The sequence below is a fragment of the Opisthocomus hoazin genome, chromosome W, assembly GCF_030867145.1.
Source record: "Opisthocomus hoazin isolate bOpiHoa1 chromosome W, bOpiHoa1.hap1, whole genome shotgun sequence".
Taxonomy (NCBI): Eukaryota; Metazoa; Chordata; class Aves; order Opisthocomiformes; family Opisthocomidae; genus Opisthocomus; species Opisthocomus hoazin.
In genome coordinates this window covers 33,122,688-33,141,015 of record NC_134453.1, presented here as the reverse complement: position 1 = coordinate 33,141,015, position 18,328 = coordinate 33,122,688, and the positions used below count along the sequence as shown (strand labels likewise).

Here is an 18,328-nt window from a genome sequence, read left to right as displayed (position 1 = left end):
GTTGTGATTGGTGCAGAGCTGCATCTCGAAGTGAAAACAGTACTGTGACAGGAAACAGCAACGTGGCAGGAAGGAAGTGACAGTGTGGCAGGAAACAGTGACGTTCCCCCTGCTCCAGTGTCCCGAGCTCATCGCTCTGCCTTCCCAGCAGGGTTCCGTGTCAGCCGCTCCCAAGGCTCACTTCCGGATCAGAACCTGGGTTGCTCAACGCACCAAACTATGTCCCCTCTCGTCCAGCCAGGACTCCACAGTTACCTTCTGTTAGGCCCCCAGGAATGGAAGTATGACTTCTAATATGAGCTACAAATAGTGGTTCTTGCCGCTGTTGAAGCATGTGCCATAACTGAGTTATGGCACTGAACAGCAATGGGTTTTGTATCTTATCGATAAATGCAAAATGTAACCTTTGTACGATACCAACGACATATAGTGAGGCAATCACAATATTAAGAGGTTGTTGAGGCCACCGTTTCAATACTTCCACTGCTGCTAAAAGTTCTAAAATTTGAGCAGATCCTTCCGCCACAAGGGTGTGCGAGTACCAGTAGCCATGTAGTTGCCACACAAACCCAGCACGCTTCGATTTGCTGCTCGCATCCGTAAACACTGTCAATGCGTCTAGCGGGCAATCAGTCACAATATTTCGTGGCAACAACCGTAAACATGTCTTAAACAATGGGTGACGTGGGTAGTGATTATCTGTTACAAACGGTTGGTTCAATAGAGCTGCCGCAAATTCATCATTGGTTTGACAAAACTGTGTGACCAATTGGGATGTAAGTGGCATTATTACTTGGTGTGGTACAGCTCCAGCAATAATTTTTGCTCGTTGGCATCCTTTATGGATTATAGCCGCAATAACCTCAATCCTTGTGGTCACAGTCCTTTTGAAATGGCTAGGACCGAAAATCCATTCCAGGATGCATAATGGGTCTGATTGTTGCTCCCGCCATTGAGCCAATATCCCAATGATCTCTTCCCGAGAGTCATAGATATATAACTGGATCGGGGAGCCTTCAAGTATCCGGGAGACAGAACCATGTGAAATCTTCTGCGCGATAATTTGAAGTGCTGCCTCTGCTGGTTGTGTTAATTGGCGTGGTTCGTGAGGATCCTTTCCGTCCTGCAATAGTTCATACAGGGGCTGTAAATCCGTATTGGTTATTCCACAAACGTTCCGAATCCATTGAAGGTCTCCCACCAACTTTTGGACATCATTAAGGGTTTTGACGTTGTCAGCACGTATAGTCAACTTTTGCGGCCTAATCACGGTTTCAGTTAAAGTCATGCCCAAATATTTCCATGGGGGTTGTCGTTGAATCTTTTCAGGAGCCACCACTAAACCCCAATCTTCCAACATCCCCTTTAATTCAAGAACAATGTCATCTTGGATTGGACATCGTGAGGCCAATAATAAGTCATCCATGTAATGATACAAAATTAGTTCCTGATGAGATCGTCGGAAAGGTCGCAGCGCCAAATCCACATACCATTGGCACATTGTTGGTGAGTTTTTCATACCTTGTGGCAGCACTACCCATTGGTATCGCTTTGTGGGTGATGCTCTGTTAACGGCGGGTACTGTAAATGCAAACTTTTCACAATTGTCCAGATGTAACGGGATGGTGAAAAAACAATCCTTCAAATCTAGGATCAGGATATCCCATTGTTCAGGTATCATAGCTGGCGACGGTAGTCCGGGTTGTAGCGGCCCCATATCCTGCATTACTGCATTAAGTGCTCTTAGGTCTTGTAAGAGTCTCCATTTTCCGGACTTTTTCTGAATGGTAAACACAGGAGTATTCCAAGGACCAGTGGACGGGACCAAGTGCCCCAACTTCAATTGTTCATCCACCAATTCTTGGAGATGGGCGAGCTTTTCAGTAGACAGCGGCCATTGGTCCACCCAGATCGGCATTTTTGTCAACCACGTGAGCTTCAGTGTAGGCCTGGATGTGCTCGCTTCAATGGCCGCTGTCAAAAAGGCATCTGAATGACACAACCCCATTGTGATAATACGTCTCTGCCTAATAGCCAAATAGTAGTATTCAAGACATAAGGGCGTGCTTGTGCCAGCAACTTACCATCTTGGTCTACAAAGGTAATGAACTCAGTACTCATTTGTGTCACTGTTGCCCCACCAATTCCTGTCACCATGCCCGACACTACCGTCAATGGCCATGACTCTGGCCATTGGGCCCTCGGGATTATAGTAACATCTGCTCCGGAGTCTAACAACATTTTCTGGTCTTCTAGTACAATGCCGTTCAGTCCTTTAATAGTGATCTTTCTTATGGGCTGTTCTGTGGAAAGAGGTTGTACGAATGCCACCAAGGGGGGTCCACTTGAGCCAAAGGCATCACTTCCCCTATAGTTAGGGTCAGTTAACTTCCCCTATAGTTAGGGTCAGTTAGTGGGACCTGAGCAATAAAAGGAATCAGTTGGGCAACCTTGCTGCCTCGTTTGATGGTTAATGGTGGCGTGAATACCTTTAACATAATCCCTATTGGGCCTGTGAAGTCTGCATCAATTACCCCTGGTAGGACAAAAATTCCCTGACTAGATGCAGAGGATCGCCCCACCAACAATGCACTCAGCCCATGACCTAAAGGTCCTGTGGCTACCAAGGGGACAACATGCACCTTATCATCTTCTATAGTGATGTCTTGTCCCACGGCCAGATCGACTCCTGCAGAGCCGCTTGTGGTGGCTCGGAGCTCGTCGAGACAGCCATAGCTGTGGGGAACTTTCTTGTCCTCGCGCCCCCCCCATCCTGGCGCTGCTCTGCCCGTTTTCCGACAGGGGGGTACCATCCTTTTTAAACTGCGACCTGCATTGAGCTGCTTTATGCCGGAACTTGTCACATCTATGGCATGTCCCTACAAATTCGTCAGCCACCACCTTTTGCTTCTTGATCTGTGGACAGTTTCTTTTGTAATGGTCTTCTTCCCCACAAATAAGACAACCAGTTTTTGCTTTAACACCTCGATGCCGTTTCCCCGTTTGCATGGCAGGTCGTAAAACAATGGCCATAGCAGCCGCATGTATTCTGGCCTTCTCTCTTTCCTCCGCTAAGCGAGGTAATCGGGAACAAGGCTCCACGTACCGACTAAGGGTAGACCCACTAGGTAGGGATGCAATTATCTGTTGACATTGAGTGTTGGCATATTGAAAAGCTAAATCCTTTCCTACTGCACCTTTTGCTTCACTTGGCAAATTCGGTGCCACATCTAATGCTTCCTTTAATCGGTGTATAAAGTGCATGTACGGCTCATCAGGACCCTGTCGAATCTGCGTATAAGGTAATACAGGCTTCCCCATCTGTGGTAACTCAGTTAAAGCGGCCAGGGCTAAGCTCTGTGACTGTTGCACAGGAAGTTCCGTCTGAACATGAGGAAGAACTTCTTCCCTCTGAGGGTGACGGAGCACTGGAACAGGCTGCCCAGGGAGGTTGTGGAGTCTCCTTCTCTGGAGATATTCAAGACTCGCCTGGACAAGGTCCTGTGCAGCTTGCTGTAGGTGACCCTGCTTCGGCAGGAGAGTTGGACTAGATGACCCACAGAGGTCCCTTCAAACCCCTACCATTCTGTGATTCTGTGATTCTGTGAATATTCGAGGGTGTAGCGCTGCTTGAGGCACCCCGTCGTGGAAAGCGCCAGTACCCATGAGCTGGTCTAGTGTAACTACACGTAAAGGATCATCGGCACCTTGATGAAGGTTTTGCATCATTGCAACCTCACATTTATCCCGCCACTTATCCTTCCACAACATAAAGGCAGTGGGGGGCAACACCAATTCTAACAAGGCTCGGGCATCAGCTGGCACTAATATCTGATTTTTGAAAAAGGTGGTAACCAGTGTCATAACTTGCTTGTTATCCAAACCATAGTTCATTACGGTTTTTTGTAACTGACTCACTGTTTTCCAGTCAAAAGGAGCCCATATCCGTTGATTCCCTTGAGTAAACACCGGGAATGCTGTTAAACTGTTTGGTAGCATTTGTCCTTCAATTACATCATTTTCTATTACCCCCCTCCATTGTTGTCCCATATTAAAATTAGGGTCGCATATCGGTGGTGTCCCGTCTCCACTCCGACCTCCAGCGGCCACACCACCCCCCTCTGTACCGCCGGGTCCCTGCAGACCACACCCACCGTGTGTGCAATCAGGCTTTTGAACACTGGATGCCCCCCCTCCTTGCTCTCTCCACTTCACACCCCTCTTCCACGCCTCACGTTCGTCATCCCCCACCCCCTTACCGTATTTACTGCATAAATAGTGATCAGCGTCAGCTAAGCTCATTTCCCCATCTTCCAGCATGAGCCTAACCCAGCGCCACTACAAATGCTCTGGTGGTGAGCTTTTGTTAATGCTTCCATTTTTTGACCCCCCCTGAAATCACCTCCCCCATCCCGTCCGACTCCCCACATATCTGCTGCTCGACCGCTCACAAACCATCCGTTATGGCCTGGTGAGCCTTTGGATATGCCTGTTGAATCGTGGCGTTATGGGATCCTTTATCTAGTCATTGCATCTCGTCCAACAGCTTTGTCATTTGATCCTGTTGCTTTCTCAATGTGTCCGTAAGTTCACCTTTATGAATCTTTGGGTATAATAGCGATGTTGCTCCTTCGGGCGAGTCAGTATCCATTTCTTGAAAATCAGAGTCCGGGAGCGGCACATTCTCCAGCAGTGGTGGGGCTGTAGGTGGCGCTGGTGCCCAGTCTCCCAATTCAATACTCGGTCCTCCCCAGAACTCTATTTCACTAGGACGAACGGGATAAGCCTGAGGCGCCGTACAGGGATCTTGATAGTCTCCCGCGGGTTGACTGATTGCATAAACAGCTCTCGCGGCGGCTGCAGCCACGGTAGCATCGTCCTTCATATCGGCAATCATATTTTTAACAGTTCGGAAAACAGGGGCTAATTGTCACGCCTCTTTGTTTCCGACCTGCACAGAGTCCCACAAGTCCATCCCAACTCTGTGCCACGCATCCGGATCGAACAGCTGATCCATTGTTGTTATCAGCTTTCGGCGGCGGCACCATAATAATAGACCCGATATGTCTCCTTCAGTTAACTTAGCGTTGTTTCGATCCGCCAATTGCAACAGGCTTTTCAGCGCCGTGTTTTCCAACGCTGATACAGTGGAACCCATGCTGCCGATGTTCACGCCCCCCCCGGCGTGCCGCGGATCCGCTCCTGCCTTTCTCGGGCAGCCCGGCTTAGCTCGCCAGCCGGCAGTCCCCTGCCTTCTTTGGTTGCGATAAATCCTTAGGGTCACCACAATGCCGAGTTTCAGCATCCGTGAAAGGACGGGAACGACTCTCACACGCATTGATACGATGCACAGTCAGATTCTTTATTCTCCCGCTTGTGCGGTTATATACATTTTTCATATCTATACACGCGATTACGCTTATTCGGATAGGCTACAGACATAAATCACACGCTGTTCACATGCCCCACATTCCCTTATGATTGGTAACTATGCACTAACGCCAATAGCAACAAACCGCCTCCACGTCCTTGAACACATCTTGTTTTTGCTAACCCACACCATGTGTACTATCAGAACTTTCTCAATGGCTATTCTTAGCTGTCTTTTCCAGCAGCCTGTTCAGTTATGCTATTTTGCTTAAGCGGCCCAGTTGTGCTCATTCTCAAGCTACATCGACCCCAACAGGACTGGCTTCCTGGGAAGAGTATAGGGAAGCTGCCCAGTTTTGTAGGGATGGGGTCAGGAAGGCCAAGGCACAGCTGGAGCTGAACTTGGCAAGGGATGCGAAAAATAACAAGAAGGGCTTCTACAGGTATGTCAGCCGGAAAAAGATGGTCAAGGAATGTGGGATATTTGGAGAACCACGGCCATGTGATGAGCCCTCCAGATACTCTGAGCCTGACTCTTGACAGCCTGTAAAGGAGCAGGCCTCAAGGTCACAGGCAAGGACGACTGCGGTCTGAAGCCTGTTACAACACGAAGAAATGAGGAACTAAAAGGCCTGCATTAACCGCAAGAAGCAAGATAGACAAAAATCTTGAGGAGGAGTTTGATGCGCGTGGCTGATAACGTCACACAAATCAGAGACTGAGAAGTACGAGTGAACAGCGCGTGGATACTGTATGCATCCAATCACATTAGAGCTATTGCGTGGCAAGGAAGTAATTTGTCTATGTAAACGCTGGTTTGTAGCTCAATAAACTGGCTTTGTCTGATCATATTGATCGTATGACGAGTCCATAACCCCGCCCGCGACAACAATTTTTTTGCCTCAGTCTTCACTGGCAACCTCTCTCCTCACCCCTCCTGAGTCGATGAATGGCGTGAAGGAGACCAGGAGGGTAAAATCCCTCCAGCTGTAAGTGAAGACCAGGTTCGGGACCTCCTGCAGAACCTAAATGTACAGAAGTCCATGGGACCTGATGAGATGCATCCCAGAGTCCTGAGGGAACTGGCTGATGTAGTTGCCAAGCCACTCTCCATGATATTTGAAAAGTCATGGCAGTCAGGGGAAGTCCCCAGTGACTGGAAAAAGGGAAACATTGTGCCCCTTTTCAAAAAGGTTAGGAAGGAAGGCCCTGGGAACTACCGACCTGTCAGCCTCACCTCTGTGCCTGGGAAGATCATGGAACAGATCCTCCTAGAAGATATGCTAAGGCACATGGAGGCCAGGGAGGTGATTCGAGACAGCCAGCATGGCTTCACCAAGGGCAAGTCCTGCCTCACCAACCTAGTGGCTTTCTATGATGGTGTAACAACAAGGGTGGACAAGGGAAAACCTATGGATGTCATCTATCTGGATTTTTGTAAAGCCTTTGACACGGTCCCCCACAACATCCTTCTCTCTAAATTGGAGAGCCATGGATTTGATGGGTGGACCGTTCGGTGGCTAAGGAATTGGTTGGATGGTCGCAGCCAAAGGGTAGTGGTCAACGGCTCAATGTCCAGATGGAGACCAGTGACGAGTGGAGTCCCTCAGGGGTCCGTACTGGGACCGGTGCTGTTCAATATATTTATCAATGACATGGACAGCGACATCGAGTGTACCCTCAGCAAGTCTGCAGATGACACCAAGCTGAGTGGTACGGTCGAGACACCAGAAGGACGTGATGCCATCCAGAGGGACCTGGATAAGCTGGAGAGGTGGGCCTGTGTGAACCTCATGAGGTTCAACAAGGCCAAGTGCAAGGTCCTGCACCTGGGTCGGGGTAATCCCCGCTATCAATACAGGCTGGGGGATGAAAGGATCGAGAGCAGCTGTGCTGAGAGGGACTTGGGGGTACTGATAGACGAAAGGCTGGACATGAGCCGGCAATGTGCGCTGGCAGCCCAGAGGGCCAACCGTGTCCTGGGCTGCATCAGGAGAAGCGTGGCCAGCAGGTCGAGAGAGGTGATTCTGCCCCTCTACTCTGCTCTGGTGAGACCTCACCTGGAGTACTGCGTTCAGCTCTGGAGCCCTCAGCACAAGAAGGACATGGACCTGTTGGAGCGGGTCCAAAGGAGGGCTACAAAAATGATCCGAGGGCTGGAGCACCTCTCCTATGAGGACAGGCTGAGAGAGTTGGGCTTGTTCAGCCTGGAGAAGAGAAGGCTGCGGGGAGACCTGATTGCAGCCTTTCAGTACTTAAAGGGAGCCTATAGGAAAGATGGGGACAATCTTTTTAGTAGAGACAGCAGTGACAGGACGAGGGGTAATGGTTTTAAACTAAAACAGGGTAGGTTTAGGCTGGATATAAGGAAGAAATTCTTTACAATGAGGGTGGTGAAACACTGGAACAGATTGCCCAGAGAGGTAGTGGAGGCCCCATCCCTGGAAACATTCAAGACCAGGTTGGACAGGGCTCTGAGCAACCTGATCTAGTAGTGGTGTCCCTGCTCGCTGTGGGGGGGTTGGACTAGATGACCTCTAGGGGTCCCTTCCAACCCAAAACTTTCTATGATTCTATGATTCTAACTGGCGCCTGAACAGGGCCCCTCAGATAGGCGCTGGACCGGAAAAAAGGAACCTTCCAGCGGGAAGCTGACGACGGAGGATGCGGAAGCCGGCCGAAGGTGAGTGCTGCCCTGGCACTTGGGAAAAATTTTGCTAGCATACTTTGGGGGAAAACCTGCCCTGATCAAGCAGGCGGCCAGGGAGGAGATGGGGTCCACACTGACCCGAGAAGAGTCGGCAGTGGTAAAGCTCCTCCAACACATCCTTTCTACGAGAGGGTTACAATATGACTCGCTTACCTTGAAGCCTCTGTTCCTTTGGGCACGGAGAAGTGACATGATCCCCACAGTGGAAAGACTGTGGGAAGAAGTTAGTAAAGGATCCAAGGAAGTGAGTAAATTCTCTACTGTGTGGAGACTGGTTCATGAAACACTGGAAGAAATGAGAGCGAAAGGAGGGCTGCTGCATCGGCTTTCACTGCGCTAACACCGGAAGGAGGGTCCGCTTCAGCTACGACCATGCTTTTTGCAGGTCCCAGTATTCCGCTTGCCCCAGTAAGCAAGAAAAAGGGAAGTTGGGGCACAACAGAAACCGCGAGTGAGAGCGTCGCGGCAGGGTCGCAGAGCAAAGGAAAAGGGCTGCCACCGGAATTCCCACCGCCGCCGCCCGAAGCACTGCTACCACCATCATCGTCACCGATCGGCCAACCCGAGATGGAAGCACCACCATCTCCAGGAACACCAGCGACGCAGACAGCAGAGGAAAGAGAACGAGCTCGAGAGTCGCAGGACAGTCAGATCGCAGTACTGATTACAAAATTGGAGAAGTTGCAGGCGACAGGGCTGCTGCCTCCGCCTGAACCTCCGCTTCCTGACTCTGCCAACCCACTCCTGTCTCCTCCGAATTGCGCTGCGCCGTGGGGGAGGGGGCTGGGAGAAATGGGGGGAGGGGAAGGGGGACCTGGGGCCAGGTGGAGGGGGATAGTTCGTGACGCGCTCGTGGAAGGGGTTCTACTCCCAACCGCGTATCCGGCTATAATAGATAACCAAGGGGGTCATGTCTGGGAAGCGCTTGATTGGAAAATGTTAAAGGAAGCGAAGGGGGCTGTAACGCAGTATGGTTTGAAATCTCCGTATACCCAATCGGTTATCCAACATATCTTTTCAGCAACGTTGCTTACGCCTTATGACACGTGAATGTTAGTGCGAATGCTTTTGTCGCCATCACAGCAGTTGCAGTTTTTCCAGCACTGGCAGCAGAGCTGTGATGCTGTTGCTGCAACACCTAGACAGCAGGGTGATCCGCTCTATGGGGTTCAGTCTCAAATGCTGCTGGGGGCGGGTCCATTCGTGCGTCCTGAATGGCAGGTACAGTTTGCTCCAGAAGTGCTGCAACTGAGCCAGGATTTAGTGTTTAAGGTGCTGACAGGAGTTCCCGATGAGAAAGCATGGCCAGTGTTCACAAACCTCAAGCAGGGACCTGCTGAGTCGTTTGCGAAATTTATAGACCGGTTGCATAGTGCGATTATGGCGCATCCAGATTTAGGAGAGGACATGAAGGCAAAATTCTTAGACTTGTTGGCTTTTGAAAATGCAAATGAAAAAACAAAAAAGGCTCTCAGTGCTTTGCCTCGGGGTGCGAACGCGGGGACAATGTTAGAAGTCATGGAACATATGTTAGAGCAAGACAAGGCTACAGTCATGGCTGCCGCTGTAGGTGCAGCGGTGCGACCGTTGGTCGCAAAACAGCAAAAGGGAAAACAGGAGAAAGGTTGTTTTAATTGCAGGAAGAAGGGTCATTTTCAGAGAGAATGCGGAAGCGTAGGGAAAAAAGTTCAGGGAAAAAGGAGAAGCAAGTGGTGTAGTAACTGTAAGTGGGATAACCATTACACAGCTGAATGCAGAACGTCGGGAAACAGATTGTTGAGCGTGGAGCGCCCTCGCGCGACGACACAAGTCCAGGGTGCCTGGACTGCTGCGCCACCGCCACCACTGGCAGTGCAGGAGTGGATGTGGCAACAACAGTAGGAGTCACGCTAACAACCCCGGAAGTTACGGTAGTAGACTCGGAAATGAATGGGCCTTTAGGACACGGTTTAAGTGCTTTGCTCCTACGCAGGTTGTCAACGTCTAGACGAGGGATTTTTGTAGTCCCAGGAGTGATAGATGCGGATTATCAAGGGATTATAAGAATCATGGTCTATACGTTGTCTCCACCTGTTCACATCCCAAAGGAATCAGCAATCACCCAATTGATACCCTTCAGAGCAGCTGTTCCCAGAGCACAGGCAATAGAAAGAGGAACAGGGCATTTTGGATCAACCGGTGAGGCAAGTGTGCTATTGGCATTGGACATAAAAAAGGGGAAACCAGAGGAGTGCATATGAATATCTCATCCGGCAGGGGGCACTATTCAATTAAAGATGCTGGTAGATACAGGAGCGGATGTCAGCATTTTTCTGAAGAACTGGTGGCCTAAAGCATGGCCAATAATCCCAGCTAACACGGCCGTGGTAGGCGTTGGAGGATCACAACAAACATTTATTAGCAAGGCACCAGTGAACTTCGAATTTAGAGATGGGTCAAGCATTACCACATGACCTTATGTGATGGCATTGCCTATTGCGTTGCTTGGTAGGGATGTATTGTCACAAATGGGGGTGAGAATCACCAATCAGGATTTTTAGGGGCGGTCATTGAGCAGCAGCCAGTCCTAAAACTGACCTGGACCACTTCCACGCCAGTATGGGTGGATCAATGGCCACTAAAAAGGGATAGGCTGCAAATTGTAAAAGAACTAGTAGCAGAGCAATTGAGAGCTGGACATAATGTTCCATCCACTAGTCCGTGGAATTCGCCAATATTCACAATCCAGAAAAAATCAGGGAAATGGAGGTTCCTACATGACCTGCGAGCAATTAATGCAGTAATTCAGGACATGGGGGCCTTACAACCAGGGCTTCCATCTCCAGTCATGATCCCAGAACATTGGGATTTGTTAATTGTTGATCTCGAAGACTGTTTCTTTACCATTCCTTTACATCCAGATGATGCCAAAAAATTTGCGTTTACAGTGCTGGCTATAAACAAAGGGGAACCAGCAAAAAGATATCAGTGGATAGTCTTACCGCAAGGGATGAAAAATTCACCAACCATGTGTCAGACATTCGTTGCTTGGGCGTTATAGCCATTTAGGAAGAAGCATAAAGAGCTATTGATATATCATTATGTGGATGACATGCTAATAGCAGGGCCATCTATTGACAAGGAAAATTTACTGCAGGACTTGAAACAAGAATTAGAACCCAGGGGTTTTAGGAGAGCTCCAGAAAAGGTACAGCAAAAGGAACCGTGGACGTACCTTGGTTGGGTAATCATGGGAGCTGCAGTATGGCCACAAAAAAACAGAATTAAAAACAGAAATAAAAACTTTAGCAGATGTCTAAAAACTTCTAGGGGTCAGAACAGCCTGTGGAGTCACAAATGATGACCTGGAGCCATTGATGCCATTGCTGGGAACGACATGCCAGGCAAACGACTCCAGGCGATTGAATGAGGAGCAGAAAAGAGCTTTGCAGCACATTATGCAGAAGGTAAAAGACGGAATAGCGCTTAGGAAAATGCCAGGGGTTTCTTTACGGCTGATGATAATAAATTCTTCTCAGTCGTCGACATCCGTTGGGACTGGTGGTTCAGATAGAAGAGTCAAAAGTTAGAGTGTTAGAGTGGATCTTTTCACCATTCCACCCAAAAACAACAGTAAGTACACGTCTAGAACTACTGACAGGATTAGTAATAAAGGGTAGACACAGAATTATTGACTTGTCAGGAAAAGACCCAGAAACCATTTACGTACCCATAGCACAGCAATATCTGCAGTGGCTGATGGCCATGGATGAACGAATGCAAACAGCACTGGCGGGTTTTGTAGGGACAATCTCCAACCATTACCCATCAGAACGATGGTTGCCTTTGCTGCAATCGTAGGAGTTTGAAGAAACTCCCACACGGTCAGAAGTTCCAGTTCAGGGCATCACAATATTTACAGACGCAGGAAGAAAATCACGAAAGGGAGCGATCACATGGTGTTTGCAGGGTCAGTGGTATCATCAGATATTAAAAGGCAGTGCAGATGATTCTCTCCAGACCCTTGAGCTGAAGGCAGTGGTCTGGACATTCCAACGATGGCAGGACGAACCAATCAATCAGATTCGCTATATGTGGTAGGAGTTGCCTGCCGCTTGGAAAGGGCCACGGTCAAACCAGTCAAAACACTATTCTGCATAAATTGCTGTTGCAATTAATGCATTTGCTGTCTCAGAGACAACATCCTTATTTCATCACCCATATTCGAAGCCATCAGTTTCAACAAGGGCTAGCGACAGGTAACAATATAGCTGACCAATTAGTGGCAGTTGCTCAAATGGGAGCAGTAAATCTATTTGAGCAGGCACGATTATCTCATGAGTTTTTCCATCAGTCTGCGAAAATGTTAGCAAAACAGTTTAACATCTCAGTAGGAGATGCCAGAGGAATTGTCCAGTCATGCCCAGCTTGCCAAAAGGTAGGTTTTGGCCTTGGAATGGGAGTTAACCCCAGAGGTCTAAAAGCCTTGCAACTCTGGCAGATGGACGTGACACACGTTCCGGAATTTGGCCGCCAGAAATACATTCATGTCTGTATCGATACCTTTTCGCACACCGTTTGGGCAACTGCTCAAACTGGCAAAACTGCACGCCATGTTATCAAACACATGCATGGTGCCATTGCAGCGTTAGGAATCCCCCAAAAGATAAAAACAGACAATGGGCCTGCTTATATCTCGAAGACTTTTGTAAGGTTCTGTCAACAATGGGGGATTCTGCAAACAACGGGGATTCCTCATTCCCCTACAGAACAAGCAATAGTGGAACGTGCACACAGCACATTGAAAGCGTTGTTGCAAAAACAAAAAGGGGGAGAAATAGACAGTCCGGCAGAACGTATTGCAAAAGCGCTTTATGTATTGAATTACTTGCGCCTCACGGAGGGTCGGATCTCTCCACCGATCATAGTACACCAATTATCATCAGACACTAACCCACAGCAGTCTAGTCCAGTGAAGGTTAGGTATTGGGATCTAATCACAGGAGAACGGAAGGGGCCTGTAGAGGTAAAATTAACTGGCAGAGGTTATGTTTGTGTCCTTGCAGAGAACGGTCCAATTTGGGTGCCAGCAAGGTGGGTAAAGCCTTGAGCTTTGGATAGAGGAAAGGACCCAGAAACGAGATGAGCCTACGAAGGTTCAAGGCGAGAGTCCAGAAACAACTCCACCCATGGTTGACGATGCTACATAAGGATAACAAAATTGACTTAGGTGCAACTGGTGAGGCGGAACTTAGAAACCCATGGCAAATACTGAGGATAGTCAGGTCCCAGATACAAGACCCTAAATGGAAACCAGAACAAGAGCAACAGTTGAGTTGTGTGATACACGAGCATGCATGTAGACCATGGATAAAGTTAAAGTGTCTCATCTGTTACGAAGAACATTGGAGAGTGTCCAGAATAAGAGACAGGTTTGAAAACTGGTTATGCACAACATGTCAACATAATGTAAATACCTTTTAGTATATTCAATGGGTAGAACAATTTATGCGACAACCCTTAGCCCCGCGGGAACCTGCGGAGCTAAGAGAACAGGCTTTTGCTGAATGGCTAATGTTAGTAAAGAATTTAGAGCAGAAAATAATTGCTGTATTGCTTTTTAACCTTATAAAGCTATGTAATCGATATAATATAATTTTTAATAATCATATTATAAAGAGTGTGGAGCTGGAATTTTGATCCCCAGGTCTTGGCAACTACTACCCGACGAGTGGGAAACCCAAAAACAGCGATGGAGAGCGAAAAGAAGGGGACGCTGATATGGGTAGCTTTTGGATTGATGCTGATGGGAAACAGCCAAGTATCGTCTTTGACCAGCATCAATCCTCGGCCAAATATGTGGTTGACATTTGCTAATCAAACAAACCAAACGTCATTTTGTATATCAATGCAATCGGTAACTGATCCTTTTAGAACGTGTCTAATTGGAACACCTTATTGGGATCCTAATGATTGGAAGGGATGGGTATCGAATGAAATAGGGCTAAACGACACGATAGTGGCAAAAATGCACAGCTGGGAAAACGCAGTAGGCAGGAGTCGGGCAGGAGTGCCGTTGGGAGGATTGGCCGCAATCCTGGTAATCAATTATCTAAATGTGTCATTACCTTGGGACCCCCAAGAAATTGACCTGTTGGGCTCCATGAATGGAAACGATTCATGTTTCCACCTCAGGAATTATAAACAAAGGATAAACAGGTTTAGGCAGCACAATTTAACAGGTTGGACAAACGTAACAAGTAACAATAAATATTATGATTATGCAAAAGGTGAAGTGGAATATGATTTTATGAAAAGTGGAGGGGATTTTTGTAATAGCTCGGCTGGTTCCGAGTATCAAGTTAGTACTCTAGTGGCATGGACTAATAATTCGGCAAACGCTATTCCTCCAGGAAATTTTTGATTTGCGGGGATAAAACTTGGCACGAGATACCTGTGAGGGCATATGGAGGTCCATGTTATTTTGGGAAGCTAATCATGTTTGCACCTCCAATGAACGTCTTGAAAAATCACACAAGAACAAAGAGTGCGTTAAGAAAATTAACACCCCAGTGTGATGCAAATCTAACTTTGTATGAGAGGGCCGAAAGGGTTGTGTTGTCACTCTTATTACCTTGGGGAGCAGCTTCAAAAGCATTAACCGACATAGGAAAGCTCGCATGTTTAGTTGCAAAAGAAATGAATATAACGTCAAAAATAATATCTGAGTTAACAGAAGATTTAGACAGCTTAAGGTATGCAGTTTTACAAAATAGAGCAGCAATAGATTTTTTGCTACTAGCGCATGGTCACGGTTGTGAAGATTTTGAGGGAATGTGTTGCGTGAACCTGAGTGATCACTCGCAGTCCATCCATAAGCAATTGGCAGAATTGCGAAAAAATCTGAATGCTATACAGGTAGAGTCTGGCCTTACGGATTGGCTGAGGCATCTTGGGATCTCAGGATGGCTTGCAGACCTGGTACACCAAGGGATAACAATGTTAATTATGGTGGTTGTTATGCTGTTAATGTTTAGTTATGCTTTACAATGTATAAAGAAGTTAATGGCAAAAATGATGCAGGGTATCTGGATGGCTCAAAAACAAAAACGGGGATTTGTGGGATATTTGGAGAACCACGGCCATGTGATGAGCCCTCCAGATACTCTGAGCCTGACTCTTGACAGCCTGTAAAGGAGCAGGCCTCAAGGTCACAGGCAAGGACGACTGCGGTCTGAAGCCTGTTACAACACGAAGAAATGAGGAACTAAAAGGCCTGCATTAACCGCAAGAAGCAAGATAGACAAAAATCTTGAGGAGGAGTTTGATGCGCGTGGCTGATAACGTCACACAAATCAGAGACTGAGAAGTACGAGTGAACAGCGCGTGGATACTGTATGCATCCAATCACATTAGAGCTATTGCGTGGCAAGGAAGTAATTTGTCTATGTAAACACGGGTTTGTAGCGCAATAAACTGGCTTTGTCTGATCATATTGATCGTATGACGAGTCCTCAATCCCGACGCGACAAAAGAAAGCGTACCCCTGCTCATGAGCGAGACCGGCAAACTGGTAACAGCAGATGAGTAGAAAGCTGAGGTACTCAACAACTTTTTTGCCTCAGTCTTCACTGGCAACCTCTCTCCTCACCCCTCCCAAGTTGATGGATGGCATGAAGGAGACCAGGAGGGTAAAATCCCTCCAGCTGTAAGTGAAGACCAGGTTCGGGACCTCCTGAGGAACCTAAACGTGCAGAAGTCCATGGGACCTGATGAGATGCATCCCAGAGTCCTGAGGGAACTGGCTGACGTAGTTGCCAAGCCACTCTCCATGATATTTGAAAAGTCATGGCAGTCAGGGGAAGTCCCCAGTGACTGGAAAAAGGGAAACATTGTGCCCATTTTCAAAAAGGGTAGAAAGGAAGACCCTGGGAACTACCGACCTGTCAGCCTCACCTCTGTGCCTGGGAAGATCATGGAACAGATCCTCCTAGAAGATATGCTAAGGCACATGGAGGCCAGGGAGGTGATTCGAGACAGCCAGCATGGCTTCACCAAGGGCAAGTCCTGCCTCACCAACCTAGTGGCTTTCTATGATGGTGTAACAACAAGGGTGGACAAGGGAAAACCTATGGATGTCATCTATCTGGATTTTTGTAAAGCCTTTGACACGGTCCCCCACAACATCCTTCTCTCTAAATTGGAGAGCCATGGATTTGATGGGTGGACCGTTCGGTGGCTAAGGAATTGGTTGGATGGTCGCAGCCAAAGGGTAGTGGTCAACGGCTCAATGTCCAGATGGAGACCAGTGACGAGTGGAGTCCCTCAGGGGTCCGTACTGGGACCGGTGCTGTTCAATATATTTATCAATGACATGGACAGCGACATCGAGTGTACCCTCAGCAAGTCTGCAGATGACACCAAGCTGAGTGGTACGGTCGAGACACCAGAAGGACGTGATGCCATCCAGAGGGACCTGGATAAGCTGGAGAGGTGGGCCTGTGTGAACCTCATGAGGTTCAACAAGGCCAAGTGCAAGGTCCTGCACCTGGGTCGGGGTAATCCCTGGTATCAATACAGGCTGGGGGATGAAGGGATCGAGAGCAGCTGTGCTGAGAGGGACTTGGGGGTACTGATAGACGAAAGGCTGAACGTGAGCCGGCAATGTGCGCTGGCAGCCCAGAGGGCCAACCGTGTCCTGGGCTGCATCAGGAGAAGCGTGGCCAGCAGGTCGAGAGAGGTGATTCTGCCCCTCTACTCTGCTCTGGTGAGACCTCACCTGAAGTACTGCATTCAGCTCTGGAGCCCTCAGCACAAGAAGGACATGGACCTGTTGGAGCGGGTCCAAAGGAGGGCTACAAAAATGATCCGAGGGCTGGAGCACCTCTCCTATGAGGACAGGCTGAGAGAGTTGGGCTTGTTCAGCCTGGAGAAGAGAAGGCTGCGGGGAGACCTGATTGCAGCCTTTCAGTACTTAAAGGGAGCCTATAGGAAAGATGGGGACAATCTTTTTAGTAGAGACAGCAGTGACAGGACGAGGGGTAATGGTTTTAAACTAAAACAGGGTAGGTTTAGGCTGGATATAAGGAAGAAATTCTTTACAATGAGGGTGGTGAAACACTGGAACGGGTAGCCCAGAGAGGTAGTGGAGGCCCCATCCCTGGAAACATTCAAGACCCGGTTGGACAGGGCTCTGAGCAACCTGATCTAGTTAGCAGTGTCCCTGCTCACTGCGGGGGGGTCGGATTAGATGACCTCTAGGGGTCCCTTCCAACCCAAAACTTTCTATGATTCTATGATTGTAGAATAAGGGGTGGGTAATGTCCTAGGTTTGGCCAGGACAGGGTTAATTTTCACCAGAAGCTGGTAGGGGACATAGCTGGGCAGGCTGACCCAGACTGGCCAAACCAATCAGGGTATTCGATACCACGTGACATCATTGCTTGGTTCTGAGTGGGGTAGCTGACCAGGAGGGAGTAATTGTGGCTCAGGGGCGAGCTGGGCATCTGTTGGTATGAGGGAGTTGCTCTGTGTATTCTTTTGTTTTTTTGTATATTCTTTTTATCAGTATTATTGTTGTTACTGTTTGCTTTCTTTGCTGTTCTGTTAAACTGCCCTTATCCTGACCCATGAGTTTTGCCTTTTTCTTCTGCTTCTTCTCCCCACCCCAGTGGGGGGAAGGGTGATAGAGCGACCACGTGGCCCTTTGTTGCTGGCTGGGGCTAAACCATGACAATTGCATATCCATTGAGTAATGTACATATTACAGTTCTGATAATTTACTTTTGTTATTAATCAGCTATCTCAGGTCTACCACTTGTGCTCCTTTACAGTCATCACTGAACTTTGAGAAACATTCTGAAAATTTTTCGTGGACAGAGAATCATTATGAAGCAAATCGCAGAAGACAGAACTCTTCAGATGGTTTTGATCCTAACATTGGATGGCCTAATGGAGGTATAATTTAGCTTTCATGGAACATTTAAAATATGTTGACATTGTTGCCTTGTAGCACTTTGGCTAGAAAAAAGTCTTTTGATTATAGCTGTTCTATGCCATATGCTCTGTTCTGTAGTAGAATAGAGGTAATAGAAAGACAGATCTGGGAGGTGATGTGATGACTAAGGGTTGGTGCAAGTAGTGTGATTCCAGGTGTATTTCTCTATTAAGAAGGTGGTCAAGTTAATTCTCTAGCCAACAACATATAAATGAGCATCCAGAAAAGGGGTTTGACTTCATAATGTTGGGCTACTGTCCTCTTTCTTTGGA

At 48.0% G+C, this 18,328-nt stretch overlaps 1 protein-coding gene across 8 annotated transcripts in view; it reads left to right on the top strand.

Moving 5' to 3' along the window:
- The window catches only part of LOC142365447 (vasculin-like), a 131,286-nt gene that overhangs the window by 85,360 nt on the left and 27,598 nt on the right, over positions 1-18,328 (top strand). For all 8 annotated transcript variants that reach the window (XR_012766478.1, XM_075446254.1, XM_075446250.1 and 5 more), the window contains exon 4: positions 17,893-18,016. Coding sequence is in view for 7 of the 8 variants with exons in the window: in XM_075446254.1 (XP_075302369.1) it covers positions 17,893-18,016 (124 nt within the window). In the remaining variant the exon portion in view is untranslated. The remainder of the gene's footprint in view (positions 1-17,892; positions 18,017-18,328) is intronic.